This window comes from Hylaeus anthracinus, unplaced genomic scaffold, assembly GCF_026225885.1.
Source record: "Hylaeus anthracinus isolate JK02 unplaced genomic scaffold, UHH_iyHylAnth1.0_haploid 11985, whole genome shotgun sequence".
Lineage (NCBI taxonomy): Eukaryota > Metazoa > Arthropoda > Insecta > Hymenoptera > Colletidae > Hylaeus > Hylaeus anthracinus.
The window spans coordinates 10,072,581-10,091,867 of record NW_026534333.1 but is presented as its reverse complement, the minus strand read 5'-3'; the positions used below and the strand labels follow the sequence as shown (position 1 = coordinate 10,091,867).

Sequence of the window (19,287 nt, the reverse complement as noted above, 5' to 3'; positions counted from 1 at the left end):
AACAGAGTGACGATAATTGAAAATTCCTTTATTGATTGTCGGCGGTGTCTTTCTCAGGCAGGTTTCATTAAATGTTTCGACAAAACGAGTTCCACTTCGACAAGCGAGGGGAATGAAAACTGCGAGGTTCTCGAATTGCCTAGAAAAGGAAGGAGAGTTTATTCCCGAGTAACTGTAGTTCAAATCTTCTCTATATTCCATTATACTAAAAAACGAGAAACATTAAATTAACTGCTCCTACGTTAAAATTCAATAAATAAATTGAAAAGTAGCTCCCAAAGTATTTCATTCACGAGTAAATTAAATGACAAAGCATCGTCTTTGAATAAGTTCCCACCGAGCAACCATCGAAACAAATTTAATGAATTATTTAACCACAAATATCCATCAGAGACATTTTGTTATTAAAACATCCCAAAGTCCCTTCTAGTAAACCCTTCACTTTCAACTGCTCTGTTATTGTATCTTTAACTACCAACAAATTAAAAAAAGAAATGGTAAATAATCTTCAATCGATAGCGTTCCACGATTTCATTTTTGTTCACCGATAGTTTCGACGTTAATGCAGGCGAAACTGATAGAATATGTAATTGCGAAGTCGAAACTCGTTACGCGTGGAAGGTAGCATGATACGCGTCACTCGAGATTACCGGGACAAGCGATGGCATCGCATAACCGAGTGACTCGCTTTATAGTCATGTTACCTCGGTTCGACTCGAGTGGACGCTTCGGGAGCATTGTTAGTGACAGCGAAAAATTGTGTTAGAGGGACTCCATCTTCTTCCCCTGTCAGGGATTACATTGCAGTTGTCTAAGATTTCGCCGTCGCAAGGTGTCACCGACACAGACTTTAACTTAATCAAATCTGATCTATGAATACCCTATCGGTGACGCTTTATCGATAACGGATGCTGGTTGACGAATTCAATCGAATCTGCCTCATCAAATTGTTTCTTTCCGCCATCCACTACTTTTATTCTATCATGCTGATGCTGTGAATTCTGTCACTGCCATTGGCAGTTAAATTTCTATTTACAGAATTAAAAAGTTTGTTTCGTCAAACGTTCGATGCTGTCCGCTTTCGTAAAGCTTTCCTCAAGTAACAACTATTAAAGTTTGTTTTATATGCCGACTATTAAACTAATTCTTTTAATTCAGGAAGGATTCAGAGAAACCAATAAAGAATTTTCAGTGAATGATTAGAGTAATATTAATTTTTAAAATACTCGGCAATCATGAATGCTTTCTTACAAGGAATATATAATAAAATAGTTGAATACCTGTCGGTATTAAATTGCACAACGCGACTCCTCCAGTGTCTTCCACCCGTAGGTCATTAGCGGATTTGATACTGGCAATTCGGAGAAAACTAAGCTGAAGTGAAGTTATCACTCTAACAGGTACGAAGCGCCGGAGTACGAAGTATCCAGGAACAAATCGAGGTACAGAAGTCGATTCATGCGGCATCGGGACGGCGACGACTCCGACGGCGACACTAGGTCGACCGTCCGATTCACGTCGACGCCTCAGGATTCTTCGGGGCTACGCGAACGGGTCCTGGACACGGAGGACGCGGCACGTGGACCCCTTTCGGGGATTTTTCGCCTCACCGACTCGCCACGCGTCATGAAGAAGCTCCAGGAGTACGAGAGGGCTGGGAAGAGGAAGAAGGAGGAGCCAGCTCCGCATCCTGTTCAACAACCTCAACCACCTAAGCCTCAGGTTAGCTATATTCCTCGTATTTTACATTTCGGATACTCTTTTTTATTTTATTTTTTTATTTTTTTTTTTTTGCTTCGCTAAGACGCCCCGTTTTCCATCTTACGAGACACCAGTTTTCCGGATAGACTGGAAAGCAATAAGTTTTGTTGGATTAACGCGTAGATTGTATTGTAGAGAGAGAGGACGATCAGTTTTTAAAAAGTGTGGACAATTTCAGTTTGTAAAATAATTACAAACGAAAGAAATTGTATTATGAAACGAGGAAGTGAAGGTAGAGGACATCAAAAGGAGATGGGAGGAAAAATAATGTATAAAGTGCTATTTAAATAATCTGGAGAATTAATACGTCGTACATTAGTGTGTGACATCTTTATGATTATTTCAGAAGACCGATACGAGCACACGAATATTTGAGTATCTTGACATTTTCAGCAATTACTCAGATTCAAACCGAGCTGATTTTACCTATAGAATTATCTTGAAATTGCCACTCGCGGGTAAACACCCTTAGACCCTCCAGGAAGCGATATACAGGGTGAAGAACAAGGTATAGTCAAAAAACCCACCTCTATACTCAAGAACTGATCTTTCCTCCTCTCTGCGATACATCAATCGCGGAATTTAATACGAAAGGAACGCGTTTTCGATTAGTTGAAACCGTTTGTTCGGTTATAACGGTGGCTATCGATTTCCCGAACGGCTCCCACATCCAAAAAAACACTCTCTCCGCCTCCATAGGTCACGCGGTTCAACAAAATTCCGCGAAATTGCAGTTATTTACAAAACGGAAACGATCGAAATCAAACAATACGACGCATCGCGGCGATTCGTGGGCATTTCTTCCGTCTTGTTCCATCGTTTGTTCTGTTCACCGAATCGAAGGAGATTATGAATCATTTTGTCCGCGGAATTCTAGTGGCAATACCATACATAAATCTCACCCTTCGATTCGGGCTCGTTGGGAGTCTGTAGATCGTCGCGTTCATTAGAAATGTAATCAGTGAATTATGTCGAATTGGATTGTTCGTCAATTTCACACGGTCGTATTTATTTTTGACAGTGATTCCACCACAGAATTTTCCCACGGATTCCCTTATTATGGCAGGCGAAATACGGGGATGGATCGTGAGCGGCAGTTTGACGGGGAGCGCACAGGGCGAATGTGTAGCTTCGATATCTCGCGTTGTATCGCTTGGAACGCAATTCAACGTGAAACTTAATTTTCTGTCAGTGAACTTGTGCACGCTCCAGGGACACGTTACGGGGACAACTCTCAACGAGCATTAAAAATAATTTCGTGCACCAGACGCGTGCGCGCAATGTGTAACGCGCACACGATCTGTGCTCGCGACGGTGTTGGGCGAAGTCTAATCGATCGGAGATCGACGTTAACAATAGACAAATAATCAGTAATTATAAATTATAACGTAAGGTTAAGGTAACTGGAGCATATATTGTTTTTACATCGTACATATAGTCAATTTTCTTTTTCTTTCGTCGATAGTGACTTTCTTAAAGTATGAAATCATCCCATAAATTTATGCCACTTAATGTCGTGCTATTCATTATTCTACAATGAATGAAAAAAATGTATTCACCTTCTCTTTATACGATTTTTCCCTAACCTGTCTAGCAAAGTAATTATGCGATTGCTATAAAATTTCTACAGCTTATCATTCAATATAAATACAACTCGCGGCACGAATTTATGTGATAATATACAATTTCGGTCCAATATAGATGTATTATTATCAATAATACTCTTATTGCCTTTAATATTATCAATGACAAATGAAAAGTAAATCGTGATTATTCTTCGCACCAAAAAATATCTAAAAAGATTCCACGTTTTCAATATGAGATTGGTAATTGGAAAACCGCGGCGTATAATTACTGATAAACTTGAGAATTGCGAGTGATTACTATGAAAGTAAACGATCACTGCCCAACACTGGCTCAAGCATGTAAATAATCGATGACACAAGCGAACGATGAAATCTAGTGTGTAGCAAGACGCTGTATATTTTGTACAAAAAAAAAATGATATCCTATTATAATACAAAATGGAAGATATGAATACACGAATACAAGTTCTTTTGCCTCAAGGAGTGTTCGTTTTTCCTTCACGAGTCCATTCGCGACAGACCCTCATCGTCCCACGAACGAGCGCCTATTCATTCATAATCGCGTTTTAACGCGAACCGTGGAATCACGAGTGGCGTATTAATTCACCGCGCGCGTGTTACCGCATAAATACCGAAGTACACGCTTGGCACGAGCATAGAAAACGAAGAAAAACCCTCTCCTAACATATTTGCGAGCACGTAACCCGAGCGCGAGTAATTTACCGTGCACGCGTATCGCTCATAAGGTGAAGAAAAATATTCTGTCGTCCTAAACAAGAGAGGCGTATGTCAGGACGTTGGATGCTCTTAAATATTAAACATTTCCCGAACGTCGATATAGGATTTTAGAATTATTACTGTTTGCGAACTTATTAAATCTTGTTTGTTTTATTGGCAACGAGATACGTTCAGTTGACCGAGGATTTATTTATATAAGAAATTCAACGAGGTAGGCTCGCTTGTGTAAAAATAAATGGAGACCACTTCAATCTTTCACTCTGTAGTTGAACTGGAGTACAGGTTAACGGTTGCATCATACTGGAAATATTATTAACGATGAAGTTAACCAGTCACGCAGCACTTCTGAGAGGGAGCGATTTCTCTTTGGAAATAAGCTGCTTTAAATTAGCTGTGCAAATTTAACTTGTATACAAAATTGTCCTCCAATTTTAAATAAACACCTAGCCTCGATAATAGTTTATATATTTCACAATTTTAATTTTCCTATAAATGATAATGCTAGGTGTCCTGGGACGCAATTTGCGAAGAAACGAGATACTCCTTCTAGACTTAGAACGACAGTACCAGTCGCAGAATTTTTTATCGAATCGTTTCCATTGGCCGTGTTAAACGTTTCTGTATTTATCGCGTAGGTACAGGTCAGGAAGGTACCGACAGCGATGGCGAGGCAGACCAGCGACGATGACGAAATTTCCAGGATCAAAAAGCAGAACAAAACCACGGCCGCACCTGCGACCGAAACGGTGGAAGAACGACAAACCGCGCCAACGCCTACACCTGCGCATCCACCCCCTAGGGAAACACCCCCGGAAAGGGAGCCCGAGGAACCCGCGCGAAGACCGATGCCCACGAGGTACGTTACTTGAATTTTATTTCATTCACCATAAAATATTCTCCGGACGAACCGTGGCTCGTCATAAATCCGATTTCTATTATCTTCCTTCGATATTATTCCATGCTAGCTGAATTACATACATAATAGATCGACAAACAAATATATTTTGTTAAAAAGCTTAATGAATTCATTTAATGAATGATTATTGTTGAAATACTATTTATAAATCATAAAAACCTCGATAAATTTAGTAAATAAACAATATCCAACGGTAAAGCTACCTTAGCATTAAATTATTTATAATATTATTTGTTGTTTTGTCTGCTATGAAAACTTATTGCCACTTACTTTCGTAGAATAGTTATGACAGGAAGTAATGGGTCCGTATCTCGATTAATATGGGATCTATAGAAAATTTGTATAGAATAAAAAATCATCTAAATTTAATTTGCGATAACTTTCGTTTCACATGATTGTGCACTAGAGGCAGCGATAAGCAAGATATAATAACGGTATTTGATTTATAATACATCGAGTTGCATATATTCAGTAGTAAGTTACGTTAATCAAAGTCATTGGAATCGTACGTCATGGAATTAATTTAACAGGCATGCCGCGATAAATTAGAGCTTCGTTAACCTGGTAACGGAATGTACAGTCTGATCACATTCAGCTGTAGCGCCGTTAACATCGAGTCACGTGGCCTCGTTCTCTATGCACTCCCAGTAGTGGTAGAGCGTACCTAGTCAGACAGCCTGATTTATGCTCGGTCGCCAGAAACGGATCGTTTCGATTGAACCGTGCAAGTTCTAAAGGCTCGCTTGGTTCGACCTCGTGATGCGGCGTTACATTTTTATTGTCTAATCGATACCTGCCGTCCAAAAAAACCGCCGACGCGTTAGATCGACGCGTGAATTCATTTAGTTTTACATCGAAGACAATTTTGAAGAAAATCTTTAACGATACGAATGCATGGCTAAGAAATTTTGGGAAAAATCTTTAACGATGCGAATGCAAGGCTAAGAAATTATTCCATTCAGGACGAAATACTATTCGAAATAGAAACGGCACGGGCGCATGCATCAACCAAATAGCTACATGGAAAACGATAAAATGTTCCTCTTTCTGGCTTTTATGTGAAACGACCACACGAGAAATACCTCGTGGCGTTATACCTCTTTGAAATATTTGAGCGTGGTTCTTTTTTTGTTAAATTCCAAAGGCACACAACGAAACGCTTGTATTCTTGTTGCTGGCAACGAGGAGCGCTCAGAGCTTGCGGTTTTCCGTTCGTGCACATTTTTTCCGTACCGCTTGCAGTCGGCGATTCTTCTCCGAATAGCGACACATTTTTTCGCACGGGGAATTTTTATAGGTTATAAGAATTCTAATGCACGAAACGAGGGAGAGGGGGAAAGATTGGAGCCGTTTTAATATCTTTCAATTCAAGAATTTCAGTTCGTTCGCGCTATTGTGTCTGGGAAATTGAAAATTTGTGACCAACAGAAGTTATTGTAATAATACTGAATTACGAAAATATGAATTTAATAAGCATGAATTAAAATTGTTTCTATGTAATGGGATTATTTACAGTAGCAGACACCTGTGTTTATCATGGTTGGTTTTATCGAAATTTTGTGTAGAACAAAATTGTTTTATAAATTAGATTTACACCAATAAGCAGCGATGAGCGAAATAACTTAGACAGACAGATGAATACTTAACGCGTCCCGCAACTTCGTTCTCGAATTGTTCCGGTATCTCGTTTACCATCGACTCTGTCAAAAATTCTTTAAAGAAAGAAAAGTCTCTAAATTTAATTTCCAATAACTTTTATACCACATATTTTTTATATCAAAGCAACCATGAACAAGATATTGTAAATTATATAAAACCCCAGGAAACTTCTTTTTTAATGAAATTCCTGTGACGTCACATAACAGAGATTTTAAGTCAGCCTATTTTGTTGATATACCCGAAGTTTCATCAATTTCAGGGTAGTTAATTGAAATGTCGTTGCTCACAGGAGAACCTCGACGGACACCCACGCCCCCGCGACGAGAAGTGCTTCATCAGACTCGAGCACCGGCTCTGAGAGCTCAGGAGGATCAGGTATCCGTAGCACAGGTGCGCCATTCACCGCCGAAGAAATGAAGCAGAAATACTTGTCGAGGGCGCCGGCGTCGAACTCTTCGTCCACGGTTTCGACGACGCCCGCCAACGCGACGACGCCTGCCAAGGACTCCGCCAACGCCACGCCTGCGACGCGCTCCTTTCAGAGCCGTTTTTTAGGCACAGGTGACGCTTCTTGAACACGTTTCTGCTCTTTCTCTCTGCAAGCCCTCCTTAAGAGACATCTACTCTATTCTGAAATTTCGTATTTAGATCCTATTGATAACTTTGTCAAACTTTGCAGGCTTACTCATACATTTTTCAAGAAAATGTACTTTGATCTAAAGAAATATTAATTATCCGAGCAAGCATGCTGTCGAAGGTATACTATCTCGGTGTCATCTATAATTTTTAAAAGAGACAAAGGAGTTCTAAACTCTTGTGTTTAGTATGTGTATAACTCAAGGTTAAAATAAATATAAATCTGGATTACTTCTTTTTCAATCCTAGCTCACAAGATAACCAGAATCGTCCGGTATCTCCCTCTTTTTTTAATAATTTTAATAATTAGATTCGTACCCACTTTCGGGGATTTTTATTCGTCGAGGACTTCTTTTTCGAGCTGACTCGATACCTCGATTAACATCGACTCAATTGAAATTCATAAAGAAAAGGAAGCTTCCAAATCAAATATAACACACATTTTACGCCCAAAGCAACGATAAGCGAGATATCGTAGATCCTATAATTAGTGCCCTCGCTGGAACTCTCCTCAAACAAGATTTTTCTTCCCAATTAGATATCATTAATACTTAAAGAATTCGTGGCAAAGTACCTGCTTCGAGTATCAAAATACCGTCAGACCCTTCCATCAGTATTTCCCATGAACACAAATCCAGTCAGATGGGAAAGAAACCCGGAGGACCAACAGATACGTTATTTAGCCGTGTACCGAGTTCCTTCTTATTTCTTTAGGTAACCGTGCAGCTCCGCCGCCGCCCACGCAAGCTCCGCCGGCGCGAGAGGAGCCCACCGTGAAAAAGAAGGAGGAAGAGGAGCACGAGGACGACGAGGACGAGGAAACCAGCAGCTCCTCCTCCGAGACGGAGTCCGAGACCGAGGAAGAGTCGGAGACCGACACACACCCTCCGAGCAAAACATCCGCGACGACACCTGCAACAGTAAAGAGGAGCGAGTCCGCGATGGCGAGGACTGACATCGGTCCTCTGCTCGCTCGAAGCGCCGAGGCCAGACGCGGCAGCAAGGAGGACTCACCCTCGACCAGGCAAGTATGCTTTTTCCGGTCTAACGATCAACCTGTTGACTGCCAACGATTCGCACGCGAGAGCATTTTCAGCGTTGTCTCCCTACAGAGCTGGCAGTCAATAGGTTGGGAAGGTTGGGGGAGGCTTCTACTCTGGAACTGCAAAGAAAGACGTTTCGTAAGGGAATTTTTACCGAGGCGCTCTTGAAAATAGCTTTTGGAGAATTTGCATTTTTCTTTGTACATATTTTGGTACGATATTATGTGTACGATACATTTAGAAACGTAAGGAACGCCAAAAGATACTTATTTACATTGTACCAGACCCATACAAGTATTTTTTTAGTTCATTTAAAATACATGTGAACTGTATGCTGTTTATAAGGAGTGTCCAGGAATTGTAAATCAATTTAATTTTAAATTATACGAATATTATTTCAATTAGAAAAATGTATGAAAATATGTTATTCCATTCGGAAGAAATACTTCTTAAATAGATATCTTTTCTGTTATCATACACCTCGGGGATACCAATATAATATATTTATGTATAAAAATGTAGAAATCTTATCGCATGGAAAAAGTATGTTGAATTAACAACTTTGACGAAATGATAAGTTGCCAGTAATGTCCTTTATTCAAACATAGCAACTATTACGAAAAAGCATCCTTTATAGAGGTTGTCGGCGTTGCGAAATAAAATTACAGTATAAATGATCAAAAAGTCAGGTTTAACAAAATGCAGAGCGAAAAAATGGAATTCTTGAAAAATCTAGAGGAGAAGTCTGCCTTGAAGGGTTTGAATGAACGAGCAACGTCGTCACGATAAAATATATCAAGGCAGCCCTGGCGCGTTTCTTTTCTTCGTACACGAGATGAGAATTCCCTGGGGGATCTTTGGGAATTTCACATGGCCGATGACGTCCTTGCGTACATCCCGAGAAGACTCTCCTATTCTATTTTTCTCTCTCTCTTACTACATAACAATCGCGTAGCAACAACTCGGAGAAAACGAGTATCGATGCAGCCGACGAACGGGGAGAACCACGTTCCATCAAACGAACTAGGCGAATTGCCAACAATTTTCAACCATAAGCTGGAAATTGTGTTTCGACTATACAGAGAACCATCGCCATATAGCGAGCCAGGATTAATTCGTAGCGCGACAGGAATGATTGACTGCTTCCAGCGAGAATTATACGTAGGAGAACAATAACAAATGCGGATGTTTATGCAAATCCATATTTCTATAGATCTAGGTGATGAGATGAATTTTAAAATTAAAATTATCCCTTATCTTTCAAATAGGGCAACATATAGTTTACTGTTAATATTTCCAATTGCTATAAATGCATAAATTTCCATAGTCTAATAATAAATATTTCCGTATAGTAGAGTCTGGAGGTATATTTCTTTTTCTTTTGCTTAATATGTCACGGTGATAAATTAACCAATATAAACATCTCAGTCATGGTTATTGTTTGTTTTTCTAAATATAAACGTCGTCTTTTACTCGGGAATATTCAATTTTCTCGACTTTAATAGTACCAAAATTATAATGAAAAGTATTAAGACTGGCAAAGTTTAAGTCAATTTCTTTTTTTTTTCCATCAGTGCCCCTCATGTATACTCACCGTACTCACTGTCACTGTATTAAATTTCATGATATTCATAATGTAGATCAAAATAGAAACTAAGAAAGTTAGCATTTTTAGACTCAGATACTTCAGAACCATTTGTTGGATCTAATAACATTCCTGGAAAGTAATAATCAATCTATTCGACGTATTTCTATAACTTCCCTTATTTCTATTTAATTCAGATTAAATTTCTTCAGCATTGCTCTCTATATTCCAAGGGAAAGGAAAGACAATTTCAGTTTCAATGATACTTACTATAAATATTATTTATAACAATTCCCATTACGAACTCCTCCATCTATTCACCCTCAAAATCTATGTTTACGATTTCTCCGCGTCTACTCTTCTCATTCCATTTCCTTCTTCATCACGTTTTCTTTAAGAAATACCCCGAAACTCAAACACCAAAGGAACCATTCGTCCATCAATGAATCTCCCACGTGCGTTTCTGCCCCAAGTCAGTCAAATCATTCTCGCCGTGCAACGAACGAGTCCTAGCCGAGCATGATTACCCGTTCGCCGGTTACGGAAAGATCGAACTGGAATATCGAGCGATATCACTCGTGCCTTAGGTATTCGTCGCCGAGGGGGAGTCCCGCGCTAACGGTATCGAGCCCGACGACCACGTCACCGACGACGACCACAACCGCCGGCACCGGGACGTCGACGACGCCGTCAGGCTACACCAGCAGGTTCGTAGCACACGTAGCACACGGCCAGACTCATCATCGGGCCAGTTCTAATTCCAGTAACCCCCACGACCGTAATCGTTTTAGGACGTTTAGTGACGAACACGATCAACCGTCAACCGGTCGTCGCGGGGATAACGATATCGCGGCTAAGAACGCGGATAACGATATTGACGGTGCGGACGGATCGATGGTTAAACCGCAGTCGAACAAACGGACCCACACGGACGATAGTACGGACACCGACGAAACGATCACCTCATCCTCCTCCTCCCACGCGACTAGATCCGTGTGTCTCGAAGGTAGCGGTTACGATAGTCGACTAGAGGACCGCAGCCAGCTCCACGAGGACGCGTTAGTGGACGGTCGTTCGGGGAACGACGCGAGCTCTTCGTTGTCCGCAACAAACGAACCACGGGTAACCGTGGCCGTCGCGAACATAGTAAAATCGCGAGAGAATACTTTAAAGACGCCCACGATGGACGAGGGAAAGAAATCTCGGGACGGATCAACCGGCACTGAATCTGATTCGGAGACCGAATCCGAGACCGACTCCGAGACCGACGACGAAGAGGAAGGGTCCAGGGACGAGAACAGTAACCTGAGAAACAAAAAGACTGAGAATCCAGAGAACGGTCGTACGTCTCCCAGCGAGGACGGATCCACCGACCCGGAGACCGACTCTGGTTCCACCGATTCGGAGACTGATGAAACCACCGTTCTGACCGTTCGATCCAACCCAAAGTCGGAGGATTACCTTAATTCGCAACGATACGACGACGCAGCGAAACGTAGAAGTTCCTCGATAATCGGCGAGAAGAGCATCGAGGAGCTGTTTGACGACAACGGATGGGTGATCACCGACCAGGATCTACAGACGGAGACGTTGGACAGGAACTCCAAGGACCTCGAGCCTAACGATCGAGATGGCTCCGAGCATAAACAGCAGGACAAAGAGAACTCTCGTGGAACGGAACAGGAGGATAAGATGAACGATGAAGAGAGGAAGAGCCTTTCGGGATCCACCGAGAGTTTACCTAGGAACAGAGTGTACAGGCAGAGCAGTATCGGTAAAAACGGCTGGCTGGTCTCCGATGAGTCCGACAGCGACAAGTCAGAGGGTCCGGACGCGCCCAAGAAGGACGAGAGAACCAACGACGATCGGACAGCGAACGGAGACGATCCGAGCGGAAAAGGTTCGACGATCCCAGATAACGCGTGGAGCATCGACGATAACGGGTGGGTGATACTGAACAAGGTCGACGACCCCGCCATCGGCAAAGACATCGGGGGCCAAACCACGAACGAGACGAGCACGATTCGTTCCCAAACGACCGACCTCGTAGCGAGAGCTAACATTGAGAACGGTGCACTAGTCGCGAACGCTACCCAATCCAAAGAGACCGACAGTTCCAACGAGCACGAGGACACGCCTGGTGTCAATATCACTATACCGATGCAAATGGTAACCACCGTTTTCTGTGTGTCCGTACTGTGTTACAGCGTTCTAATCAATCTGTTCCTGTAACCCCGTATACACGTGCAACAATCCCGTGCCCCTGTTCTCGCCGTATTTACGTTCAACGTTCGCGGTTCGTTCGTCTACTTCTTTTTCTTTTTATATACACCGTTCGCCATACATTTCCATACAACGTCGTATTTGTGACTTTTTCGAGGAGAGACGTAAGCGAGAAGCTATTTTATGATAAATTTATACGTACATCGAGGATAAGTAATTATATTTGAAATCCTTGACAGGATTTTCAAACTATCCGAGTGACGATTCGGTTACGTCTGGTTCTATCAACACGGTCATTTCGATCCGTCCCGAATTTTACAAGGTTTATAGAAACCGTTTATATTTTTCCCAACCATGATGACTTTTATAAAAGTGATCTCATATTAAAGGCTCATATAAAATACTCATATAAGAAGACAAGTGTATATCATAATCTATCTTTGTCTGAGCCTCCTAATTCATATTAGTTAAACGATTTCACTTATTAAAGCATTTTACAGTAATAGAAATCTGACAAGGAATGAACCTAGTGTTAAAGTACCCCTTCAAGTTACCAATTTTGCTACCAAACCACCAACATCTCTCGCAGTACATCACACAGATGATTTTTATTCGTGTCTCATTCCTCTCCACTGCACCCCACGATGTAATCTCACAAGGGATTCTGTAGGGATCACATCTTGTTCTGTTGTATACCTCGTTATCTCCCAAGTTGTGAATATCGAGTACTTACAACTACAAGCTGATTCGATACGAACGAGCGCAGACACACCCTTGCAATAGTACGTCTTTCTTCAGAAAAATTGCAGGTCCGATGCGGTATTGAAATTAACGGCCGATAGTGCATTTCTTTTTTTAATCGTTCCTCGTTGTTTTTTGTTCGTGTTGGGTCGCGAATGACTGCAGACTATCACGGAAACAGACGAGACTGGCTTTCGATGCCGAGATCCGACGCAGCAGTTTCCTTTTTACCAGAGTTCGTTATTTTTATCTCTAACCTTCTACTCCTGTCCCTCCCCCGCCGCCCCCCATCGCTCGTTTCTTCGACGTGTTTTCGTTCGAGTTTATCGGGACCCGGGAAAGAATGCTGGATCGCGAAACGTTTGTTTTAAAGCGACGGAAAAACAGCGCGTGAATTCGAGGAGTCGATCGGCGGTCCGTGAGCGAACCGGAATTTATCGAATTTCCCGGTCCTTGGCAGGAATGGGCACAATCGAAGCATTTTGTAATCGAAGTACGTCTAAAGTACAAAACGTGTTCGGTGGTTAGTATTGGTTGCGGCGCGCGCAGGAATTTAGCGAACGGGGTATAAATAAAAATTGACAGAGAGGAATAGGTTTCGAAAGAATCGTGTGAGTTTTTACGGAGAGTTTGGAAGAAAATTCATTTAACAATTAAACATCTCGTTCTCCTCTTTTGTTTTTTGCATACCATTATCCGTATAGTATTTACTAATCATAGGTCATTGAGATTTGTAATACGTGGAAGAATATGCATTTCATTCCAAAATAATTTCTACTTTTACCTATGTCACTATTTTTGAATTTTATCTTTATTTCATCTATATTTTCATGAATTGTATTTTACATCATTCAAATTATAGGTAGGGGCATCCATTCAAATTTAGTTCCATGTGATCACTGCTCTTTTGTATATATTGTAAATAGTTTGTATACTTTTGAGTTTTAACATAGTTTTTAACTACATACCTAATACGTTTTAATTCTAATCGCTGACGAAAGTTTCCATACCTACTGTTCGTAAGTACAACATACTCGACATTTTTTGAAAATGTTTTCTCTCGTTTTGCTCCTACTTTGTTTGCATTACTTGATCTCTTTTTTGGTAATTGTACAATAGTGGATATTTTTTACCGGTGTAGAACATATTGAACATCCATTTTTACTGTTTCTGGGGGAAATAGGTTTAAAGACTCGACTGTTCGGAGAAACAATATTATGAATTAGAACACATAAACTATTCACATGAATATCTATAACGAATAGGGCTGTATTATTCAAACAACGTGAAGAAAACTGCATAGAAAACTCTAATAGAAAGTGGGCATAAAATATATCAAAAATTACCAATATAATAAATGCTCGACTGAAGCTCGAGTTTAACTTAGAATAAAAATTAGTCGGTCGTTTTAAGATTTATTAGCATAAATTATGCCCATACCTGGTCCTTGACCGTCAACTTTCGTCTCGTCGTTTATTTTTTTTACTTCACGAAACTGCTGCCCCCGGAATCTCTCCTTCCCCGACGAGTCTTTCAATCGACGACAACCGCAGAAGCATCGATCGTCGCGCATCGAGCGGTTCTAATGAAAACAGAGAGTAACACCGTATAGACAATGCTAATTCGCGCAGATTATAATATTGTATGGTGGAACTTGCATTTTTATTAATTGTGATAATCGTACGTTACGATCGTAAGCGTAAATCTTTGTTGTTCCTACGTTGATTCCCGCGAACACGTGTCCCCCCTCCGCATTGCTCAAATAAGTAGCTTTTGTAGTTATGAGAGAGAAATGTCGGCTAACGCTCAGTAAGTGTAGTGAGAAACAACTGTCCTCCCAAAAGCAGCTTGAATCCACGCTGAAACGAGGCTTCTTCAATTCGTTCCCATTGAATCGGTGGCGCGAACCGCGTGTCACGTATCACAAATCGCTCGAAAAGGGTTGCTTTTTCACGCATAGGCTGTCAGATTATTAGTATATACACTTAAATGCATGGTTTAACTATTTGTCTAATTTGCATACTGAACTCAACGATAGTAACGATAATAATTTACAAAATGGCATTTACATTTTTGATTGGTATAGTGTGCCATGCAATTTCTTTCAACATACGTTACACCTTATATTAACAATCTATAAAACGGTTAAAACATTTACAAGAAGAATGTTAGTTATTGAAGACTGCATTTACAGTTTACAAAACACTTGCATGTTACGTTTCGATTATTTACAAAAAATAAATAAGTACGAATAACGTCTAAAATTCAGAGAGAAAAGTGCTTGAACAGTGTCCTGTGAACAGAAAAAAAATACTCCTAGCATAAAACATTCTACGAAATTAATTGGACAGTCTACGCGTTAAAAAGCACCGCGTACCAAGTCCTGCGCAGCCTATCGCTCACGTGGGAACGTGGCTTAACGCGTGACACGCAGTTCCCGCCCACGTCACGTTTCATATCATTAAGTTTTTGTACTCTTTTTCCTAGTGAATAGGCTTGCGTCAGTTTGTTGGTGTGGTAAATAAACTGCATTTCTTTGTGATAACTCGTATTATTTATTTCCCTCTCAACTTGTCCTCAGTTTACACAAGCAATAACGAAAAACCAGAAAAGTTTATCTAAATAGAAAAAATGTCGTTCCCCCATTTGTAATTTTCACTTTCGTATACGTGATTCGTCTCTACTTAAATGTCTCACAAGTCGATGAACATTGTTTTTCTTCTTTATTTTTCAATCATATTTTTTTTCTTCCCAATTATTGTTAAAGTATCGTTGTCACATGTTTGTTTGTACGTTGATTCCCTCGATTGATCGTTTTACCGTAGTGGAATACGCAAAACGTAAAGATAAAAAAAAAAAAAGAAACAGCAAAACAAAAAATGCATCTTTATTTATTGCACTGACAGATTGAACGTTCGTGAGAATCGATCACGTGAAGTCCGTCCGTTTCGTTGTTCGTTGGATGTTCCACGGAAGGCGTTCAGCTTTCTTTTAAATTTAAGACAAACCCGCAACCTCCTCAACCTCTGTTGCACCACCTCAAGATGCACGCACGCTCACGCCACGTGAATTCACAGCAAATATGTCAATCCGAGGAGAAGGTAAAAATCAATCCATGCGTTTGGAGCAGGGGTCAGTCTACGATCAAGGTATCACAGGTCGAGCGAACAATTTTGAACATTTTTTTGGAAATCGGTGGCTTAAACGGATTCGATGACAGCCGATAGATACATTCGCATATTAGTCAAGGTTTTCGCCGAGTAACAATTAATTACAAAATTTAACAAAAAGCTTGCTCGTGTGGAAATAAATGGAGATTAAAATCCGTATCGCAAACGATTAAATAAATGACGTTTCAGCTGTGTGTACCGAAACATCTTCAAGTCTATATAAAATCTATAAATATTTTGATATTTCATTGGAAGTAGATTTACTACAAAAGAAAAAACTGAACACTTTTTGTTTCCGTAGACATGAGGACATTTCCATGGATGCAATTGAAGTGTCGTTATTTGAATCGCTTGGAATATAGATTGAAGCAATCGATCTTCATTTAATTTTCATAGCAAGACTACACGCTCACCATGCTTCGCGGAGTCGATTCGATTTGGATTGCGGTTATCGCTGTTTATCGTTGCGCTTGTCTAATTATCATCACTGTTATTGTTAAACGTCTTTGTAACGTACACATAAGGGCACATACAAACATATACAAGATTCTTAACTAAAGGTGGGCAAAATTTTCGAGGATGATTATACAGATCTAATCAAGATGAAATAAAAGATGAAATTGAAAAGTGACGAAATTTGTGGCTGACGTTTTTTCTGACTTGTGTCAAAACGATCATACTATTTGCAATTTTTAAAAATGTAGCTGCATTCTTCCCAAACGACTGAATGGATTTCCATGAAACTTCGTAGCAATATTTTACATTTCTATTTCAAAATCTGACAAAATTTTTAGTTCCATGAATCCTCGAATAACGATACTTTCCTCTTGCAGTATTACCTCTTTCGATTTCAAAGAAAATTAAATTCCACAGGAAACACTTAAAGAAAGCACATATCTTTAATAAAAATACAATTAAATGAAATCCAACTGCCCTCAAGCATCACTAGCAATTAATATAACAACTCAGACACAAAGCAACTCTTCATTCTCTTCTTACTTCAACTCTTTGCACTCCAGATCTTCAGATTTCAGTTCTGTCGAGTCTGACCCGACATAGGACAGCGAAGGGTCAATCCGTAAAGTCATCCCCATGAACAATTGCCTACTCGCAGTTAATCCCCTTGTATATCCACATCGACAACAAGAAAAATGCTATTATCAATACCTAATTACCTCGAACGACGCGCCGCTCCTCGATCACGGGTTTCACGTGGTGTTTCGCAGCCATCAACGGGAGAATTGCACGGAAAATATTGCAGACGGAACTAACGCGACCGCATTGTGCATCATACGGGAAGCCACGGGGCGTGCGGTAAAAGGTTTAAATATAACTCGTTTGTTACTTTAAATATCTGCTGCAGCTCGGATGGTCAGTCGGGCTATATCGGTCTGTAGGCTGCTTGACTGGAAACGCGGATGTTATTCCAATACGTTTCAGCGCTGAAAGTCAATTAAACGCGATCGTTTCGAACTTCAAAGCAAACGGCGGAGAGTTTTCGACGAAGGCCACTGCCCCTTAGACGACTCGAAGCGTCGAATTGTTCTCGCGCGAACACTTTTAAATATCGCTGACTTTGGAATTTCTGAATTGGTTCGAGTTTTACGTCTGTGGAATTTTTACGTTGGGAACTTAAAATACGCTGGTTATGTACGATCCTAACGTTTTACGTCGAATACGGAAACTTTTCGTGTCGTTCGTGTTTATAGCTGGTACAGAGGCACTTTGGAGAGGTCTCTTGAATAACTCATTTACTTTTAGAGAGACTCAGATGAGACGCTCGGGTGCTGAAGTATTGTTATTTGGACTCAACTGACCCTGGTTGACCGCGGTTGACCTTGATTGAGCTTGAGTGACTTTAAATGTCTTTCTTTCGAGAATGTTGTCTCATTTGTACGACGTCTGTAGGAGCACTAGGTTACTGTTTATTAGATCACGATTGGAAGCAACGAAATTTGGATACAACAAAGCCATTCAGGGATTGTAATCTTCTATTATCTTCATGCTAGACAACTCTTTTATTCTCAGAATTCATTTTTCTTTTTTTTACAATTACTTTCTTCAATGTCCCGTTAACTATGAGATTATTAGTGACCACGTCGATGATTACAATTTAATTATAATTTATTGAACGTGTTATATTTCATTATATTTCGTTAATATTTTGTTGTTGAGGATTATCTGCATACTATGTAAAAGTTTAAACTCTATTCGATCTGGCATTCTTCAATTAAATGTTTCATTGTAAGAGGTCCGTTATAAAAGTTGCATAATGGTGGCTGTAAGAATTCATCATCCCGTCGAGTCCTACTATAAAAGTGCCAACACTATTTGAAAAAAATAAAATATACATGTCGAATCGAGTAACCTCCTCCTTTTCGAAGTAGGTTAAAAAAGGAATCGAGCGTTGCATCGCCACTTTCAAGGAAGACTTCCGTACCAAATTATATCCTCCTCCAAACCTAACAACTGTTCGCGCATTTACGCCTATCGCCAAAAGTAAATGAGTTATTCAGGTCGCCTGTCCTAAACGCCTCAGCCTGCATTAGCACTTCAAGACCGACATATTTCAAGTCTATCCTCGGTAGCTTGGAACTATTTGCAGTTCCGTTATGACCCACATGCTACGCCATCGGCTAAACGAGTGAGGTGTTACATGATCCAAAGCCTGAGTCATTGGTCTCGAATGTAGAACGATCGTCATCTTCGAAAATTCGCTCGAACGAGGCATTGCCTCCGATATCACTGCTCCGGTTACGTTAAGCCCTCGGAATGGATTTCTGTTCGCTTACTGATCGATTCGTCGAACGAATTATTATTCGTTGCGAATTAAACGAGGAAAAAAGATACAGAAAATAATTGACCACAACAGAACCTTAAATTTTTATTTGGCTGGTTCCAGCGAATCGATGACGAACGCACTTTAAATCGCTTCTCCAGTCCGTCGACCGAACGTCCGATTAAAAAGATATTGGAAACTCGTCGTTACGCGCACTCGATAAACGTTACGCGAACGTTATTACGGGAACGAGCGGGAATCGTTCGTTTGATCGCCGCGGCCTAGGCGAGGGCGAGCTTTATCGCGCCCGTTTGCCGCGCGAAAACGATTTGATAAACGAGCCGAAAAAAATCCAATAATTAAAAGCAACGAGGACCAGGGTTCCTCCGGTAACGAAATTGCTTTCAGCGGCAGCATGGCCCACCGATTTCCCTCGACTCTTACGCAGTT

The 19,287-nt window shown here is 40.7% G+C and overlaps 1 protein-coding gene across 8 annotated transcripts in view; it reads left to right on the top strand.

Annotated features, from left to right (window-relative positions):
• The window catches only part of LOC128887216 (RING finger protein nhl-1), an 87,671-nt gene that overhangs the window by 57,494 nt on the left and 10,890 nt on the right, over positions 1-19,287 (top strand). For 5 of the 8 annotated variants that reach the window (XM_054142868.1, XM_054142869.1, XM_054142872.1 and 2 more), the window contains 6 exons: positions 1,386-1,722; positions 4,721-4,941; positions 6,950-7,221; positions 8,011-8,320; positions 10,512-10,631; positions 10,716-12,093. In XM_054142868.1, the coding sequence (XP_053998843.1) occupies positions 1,386-1,722; positions 4,721-4,941; positions 6,950-7,221; positions 8,011-8,320; positions 10,512-10,631; positions 10,716-12,093 (2,638 nt within the window). The remainder of the gene's footprint in view (positions 1-1,385; positions 1,723-4,720; positions 4,942-6,949; positions 7,222-8,010; positions 8,321-10,511; positions 10,632-10,715; positions 12,094-19,287) is intronic. The other 3 variants (XM_054142875.1, XM_054142874.1, XM_054142873.1) reach the window with 2 other exon arrangements.